Source organism: Notothenia coriiceps, unplaced genomic scaffold (assembly GCF_000735185.1).
Source record: "Notothenia coriiceps isolate Sejong01 unplaced genomic scaffold, NC01 NC01_scaffold00015489, whole genome shotgun sequence".
Classification (NCBI taxonomy): domain Eukaryota; kingdom Metazoa; phylum Chordata; class Actinopteri; order Perciformes; family Nototheniidae; genus Notothenia; species Notothenia coriiceps.
This window is the reverse complement of record NW_011348190.1, coordinates 1-6,376: the sequence shown is the minus strand read 5'-3', so window position 1 is coordinate 6,376 and position 6,376 is coordinate 1. Positions and strand designations below refer to the sequence as shown.

At 40.2% G+C, this 6,376-nt stretch overlaps 1 protein-coding gene across 1 annotated transcript; it reads right to left on the bottom strand.

The window, feature by feature from the left end:
- Positions 1-308: 308 nt before the first annotated feature.
- Positions 309-6,255, bottom strand: LOC104948938 (general vesicular transport factor p115-like; the record flags this gene model as incomplete). Its single annotated transcript, XM_010775177.1, has 6 exons — positions 309-407; positions 2,322-2,485; positions 3,280-3,418; positions 4,491-4,612; positions 4,701-4,882; positions 6,138-6,255. Coding segments are annotated over 6 exons (824 nt in total), but the record flags the coding sequence as incomplete, so codon positions are not given.
- Positions 6,256-6,376: the final 121 nt, after the last annotated feature.

Sequence of the window (6,376 nt, the reverse complement as noted above, 5' to 3'; positions counted from 1 at the left end):
AAGCTAAATCTGGCACTGTTACGCTCGACACATTTTAATGTTTTAAGTGTTCGTTACTCTGCATTGTCCCTGCCAAATAAACGATTAAATAAATAAACATAATTGATTAACTGAAATGATTAAAAAAGGATTAAGCTCAAGGGGTAAATCGTGGTAGGTATTCAACGATCACAGAGGGAAGTAATCCAAAAGCATTTCAAGTATGCGAAACTAAGGTTTACCATCTTTCATGGGAGTTGAAGATAGAAATCAGAAATGAATAATAATGCCAGCCTCATACTTCACACATTATTATTGAAAAAGTCAGTTTATGTTTCTAAAAGGGGAAACAGTGTATCAGTGATGAATCTCACCTTGAGCATTTCTGTGTTGTCTGATGCTGCCGAACCTTCTGCTGTCTCTGATCTCTACAGTCACAGAGAACACAGAGAGGACACAGGAAACATTAGTGATAGGGATGCTCCAATCGATATTCACTCTCTGCCGATCGATATTCACTCTCTGCCGATCGATCGGTGCTCTCTCTAAAGGCCGATCAGGAGAGCCGATCACATGACGTAAAATACACTTTTCTCTGTGCGCGGCAAAACAAGCTCGCCAGGATGGCTTCACCATCAGTCTGGCTGTATTTTAAGGTGTCCGAAAAAGACAGTAAAATAGCGGAATGCAACGTGTGTGAAGCAGAAATCCTGCAGCTCCACCCGTTGTGACGGAGCGGTGAGCAGAGCAACACACACACTAAGAGTTAGACCTAACACACTTAGCTATTTGATCTACCTCTGGAACAAGCTAAACTAGTTATAAATATATTTATTCTTCACCGTCGGGTCACTCATTACTGGATCAGTGAGCTGCATGAGACGATACTGACAGGCTGTCAGGAGGGAGAGAGAGAGAGGGGGCGAGAGAAAGGGGGAGAGAGGGAGAAAGAGAGGCTCCCGTCATTTCTCCCGTGTTATTCTCCAAAGTTAATGTAAACTTGAATAATGTACTTCATTTGAATGTAATAATTATGTTGGTTGTTGTTTGTGGAAGCGCCAGTGAATGAGCCCCATTAACTACATTTTAAAGATCAATTTAAATGGAAGATCACAATATGTATATATATGTATATATATGTAATAATGGCCCCGCCCACTCGATCGGGCCGATACTGATTCCAGCGATCGGCCCCAAAATTGGCGATCGGAGCATCCCTAATTAATGATGCACTTTTTTTCTGTGAGATGATTAAAGTAAAACCCCAATTGTAGAATAACAATCAAAACAGTTTAAGCCTTTAAGAAAATTAAATTAATTTAATCTGCTGATTATTTTCTTATACCTGGTCGATAGAATGTCATAGAAATGTGAAAAAATCATTATGGGAGTTTCCGAGGAATGGAAGACTAAAGCTGCTATTATGATTATGATTATTATTATTATTATTATTATTATTATTACTATTATAAAGAAATAAGGGTCCCAAAAAAAAACTAAATAATTAAATAAATGTGCAGTTTAATATAACTGTTATGTGACACCAGCAAGACACATCCCCCTATTAACATATGGATAAAGAAATAACATTATAGCATCATTAATACTGCATTTTAAATTAAGATGCACATGAATTTGATTATAGAGGCTTTTACTTCTACATTTAGAAATACATTTTGAAGTCAAGACATTTGTGTATTAATGTATTATAATGACAGCTTTGTTCCAGAGCCAAAAGGTGACACATAACATGTTAGAGTGTTTTAATGCAAGCAGATCCTCACATCTAAGAAGGCAGTACTTGGAAATGTTTCACTTGTTGGCTTTGAAAGTATCTTTGATGATACTGTACATAGACAACTAAATAAATACCTATTACTCTCTGTGCATGGACAAATACAGCTCCAATGCATTCAGGGTTCCCCGTGGAAAGGGTTTCTCACCAAATATGGTTAGAAGTTTTGTCATAAGAATGTATATGTTATTTTAAGGAGTTTTGGTTAGCCTGAAATCTGTAGTTGTTTTCTTTTATTGTAATGTTGTCTGGCTGTTACCACGACAGTGAAGGTGTGGTTTGAAGTCATCTGTTATTCTAAGTCTGTTTATGTGTTAGGCCCGGAGGAAACAAGACACCATTTGTGTAATAAAGTCAATTGTATTTGTGATGATTTGTAAAGCAGTTTGTCTGACACTAAATCAGATTCTGGTGTTTGAAGGTGATCTCTGTTGCTGTTTGGGAAACGTTCCCCAGCGAGTCACACAGTTGTGTCTGGAGGAGTGTGTGTTCATACACTTCCACTTACAGCTTAAACAAACACACACTGTGCGTGGACATTACTAACCAGGGTGTTGATGAGAGCGTCTTTGTCACTGAGCTGTGTCTGCAGGAGTGTGTGTTGCTGCCGGAGCTCCTCCAGATCCTCTCTGAGCTGCGAGAGCTCCTCCGTCTGCAGTCCGTTCACCTGAGAGTCGGCCTGGCTGTTCGCCTGAGACTGGCTGTCCTTACCTGGAGGTGAAACACACAGTTCAAAACACACACACAATAATATAGCCGGATCGGTACTGGATTCTTCAGGTAGATACAGATTTCTATACTCATATTATTTCTCCATATATCAGCCTTGAGCCCTGTCAGAATAATTATGTTTTAGCTTATCGTAATAATAATAATAATTTTACGGTACAACAGCATTTTTCTGTTGTGTTTATACCCCGTTGAGTTTTGTTTACATAAGTACATCACCAATGAGTAGGCCAAAAAGATGCCAGAATAAACAGCATGGTTTATCCAACCATTTTTCAAACGTGGTGATTGTACAGAAAATTGCACTTTTTTGGAAACATAGATTTATTTATTCACCGTTTTGGTTTAGGGGTTTTATTTAAGTAATGATTATTTGTTAAGGATACGTAATAGTTAATTATAGTTCAAAGTTATTAATCCTTTAGAGTAGTGTATTCCTCCAAAATATTATTCTTTCCCTCTCAGACCTCTGTGATTGTACATGTTATAGTTGTTGAGTAAATATGTTGGAAAACTATCTTGAGACGTCGCTGCATATCCCTGGTGCGTCGTATCTCAGCAATGAAGCTGTAAAATGTTATCATCAACATGGACGGTGGCCAAAGAAATTGAAACAAGAACTGGGTTGTTAAAAAATAATAAATAAATAAATCACCCGGAAATGTAATTGAATACTTTTTTCTATTGCAGAAAATTCCTCTTCTTTGCAGACATGGAGCACTTTTACCCAGCGGACAGAAACACCTGTTACCTGTCAACCAATGAGACGAACCCACCTAGTTTGAGCTTGATGAGGTTGTACTGGTCTTTGTGCTGCTGGATCTGGGACAGCTGCTGCGTGACCGTCGTCTGCATCTGTTCGCTCTGAGACGTCATGGTCCCTACCTGCTCCTTCAGCTCCTGGATCTGAGCATCCTGAGGGTCACACAGTCACAATCAAACCGTCAATGGCACGAACATCAAATATAAGTAACATCATATACACAGCAATAAAACCCAAGCATGCTCAAAAAGTGTAAAGTCAAGTCAAGTCAAAGTCAACTTTATTGTCAATCTTCCAGTTTGTTTGACAGACAGACAGAAATACCGTTTCCCACAATCCCGAATACAAAAACAAATATAAATAAAAATATGTGTGCAAATATGTATATACCTATATATACACACATTTATACATATGCAGACCAGGGTTTCCGTTAGCCGGTAATTACCAATTTTTAGCTGGTAAAATTGATTAAAAACCGGTAAATTCAAAACCTGCCGGTCCAAATGTCCGGTAATAATTAGGGATACTCCGATCGATTGGCCGCCGGTCATTATCGGCCGATATTCACTCTTAATAGTTTGATCGGTTCTCTCTATAAAGGCCGATCAGGAGAGCTGGAACTGATCGATATGGACATAAACGCGAGTGAAGTATAACCGGACGCGAGAGAGAGATCAGATCAGCTGCTGCATAATCACCTGAAGCCCCGCCCACTGTTTAGCGAGCTGCATGAGAAACTGCTCGGCTGTCACGAGAGAGAGAGAGAGAGAGAGAGAGAGAGAGAGAGGAAAAGAGGATCTGTTTCTCCCGTGTTATTATGGAAAGTTACCTTCGTCTACTGGTTTGAATGTAATAATTATGTTGTTTGTTGTTTGTGGAATCATTTATTGAGAAACGAATCTGAACTTTTCGATCTGTTACGATTATAAAATGAAGCAATATAAAAATGACTCCCATTAACTGATTTTTAAACATCAGCATATCCGGTTATAATCCGGTAATTACCTGCCAACGGAAACTCTGCTACACAATTCTTATTATCGTTATTATTGAAACATGACCGGTAAGTTTAGAATTTGTCCGGTAAAATACATTATTTCCGGACATTTGACCGGCGAGACAAAATCCTAGCAGAAACCCTGATGCAGGCATTAAGACCTAAATAAAAGCACAACAATCAATATATACAAAAATAACAGTCACTTCAATATCTTTGTTTACCTGTTCTCGGATCAGGTCCTTGTACCGCATTACGATATTATCATGTTGTTCTAAAGTCTTCTTCACATCCTCCTCCTTCTTCTCATCCTCACTGGATTTGTGAACTGCTTTTGTGATCACACCTGTTTGGAGCAGTGGGTAAAAAACAAAGTTAAACTCTGCCATGACAGATGAACTATTGCTGGCTGTGTGGAAGAGGCTCCGACTGACCCTCCAGCTCTTTGACCAGCTTGGTGAACTCGTGGTCGAAGAGCATCTGCTCCGGAGACAGGAACACAGGCTGAGGCTTCTGGGCCGCCCGCGAGTACAGCTCGTGTTTGGTGATGAAGCCGAGCTTCTCCACAAAGTTCTCCTTTCCAATCCGCTTCTCGATGAGCTGCTTCAGCTTGTCTCTGAGGAGGACAGAGACAACATGGCAGAGCTTAAAGAGGATACAGCTTGTTTCAACAGATTCAAAATATCTAAACTTTGTATAACTTTGGCATCGGTGCATAGGAACAATTCTAGACAAACTTGATTACTTATCCATATAATATTTCTCTAAGTGCGTAACTGTAATAGTGTTTGCACATTCAAAAGAGTCACATATACCTCATTCACACCAACGCAACTCCGGTTCAAGCTCCGTGCTAGAGCTTTTCAGGTTCAGAACCGGTTCTTCGGTTTAGCTCCGGCTCTTTTCACACTGCCCAGAGTCCGACTGGTAATGCGTCATTGCGTCATCGTTTGCGTCATGACGTAACCGTTTGCGTGCCTGCTTCATAAAGCCAAACCGCGCGGATGAAATCAGTTGCATTAATTTCTTATGGCTCTATCTGCAGCTTTTCCGGAGTCATTTCTGTGGTTTAGACTATATTCTTATAAAAAAGTGTACTCGTGACAATAAAGGTTTTTTTAAAACACAACTGCTTCCGAGGTCGGTCTTATTTCTTAAGGTGGACTGAACCATGAGTGTGGAGTAACGTTGTATCTTTCATTTAAATGAACTGTAACCTTCACCCAGGTATGTAATCAGTAATTTAGCTGTTCTCAAATGAACACGTGAAGTAAAGTTTAATATTTATAGTTTTATAAATTTATAATGAGGTGATCAACGTGAATGCTCAGGTTCCACCTTAACACGCAGACACGTTGCTTCACCATGAGCAGAAACCTTTATTTATACAGTCTAAAGCAGAAACACTGAAACTCTGAAACTCTTGTTAAGTTTCTCCATCGTTGTGGACAACCTGGATAAAACGCGGGCTTTTTCTTGTTGTTCAGGAGTTGATCCCGCCCCTGCCCCCGCCTCGACGTAAGCGTGAAGTATGTGGTGCTTTTGCTCTGGCCGGACAATTTTTTGGTGCTTGAAATGAACCGGATACCGGAGCTAAGAGGCTGCTCCGCTGCGGTGTGAACAGGAAAACCCGGTGCTTTTCAAGCTCCATCTCCGAACCGGCCCTGAAACACCGTTGGTGTGAATGAGGTAATACTGTAACTTGTACATAAATAACATATCACACAGAGATATTTTATTCTCAATGAGAAATTCAGCCAAAAATATCCACAATATGGAACTGTAAGAGAACTAAGGTTTTGGAGTATACTGCAGATCATGCAACTGTGTTTAGGGGAGCAGTCTAAAGTGTGCGTGAGGACACCACTTACTTGGTGTAGTTTTCCAGCGAGTTGTCGTTGTAAAAGATGCAGATGCCGAGCAGCAGCGCACACAGACCCTGGACCAGCCGCTCATCTCCCCTAAGTTCTCTGAGATCTGAGCTGTCAGCTGCAGAGTCAGAGTCAAGGGTCCACACAGGCTCACACTCACACAATACTATTTAACCTCTTAAGCCCCAAACCTGTTTTTCAGGTTTCAGGCTCGAAAATGACATTCCCAAAACAAATTA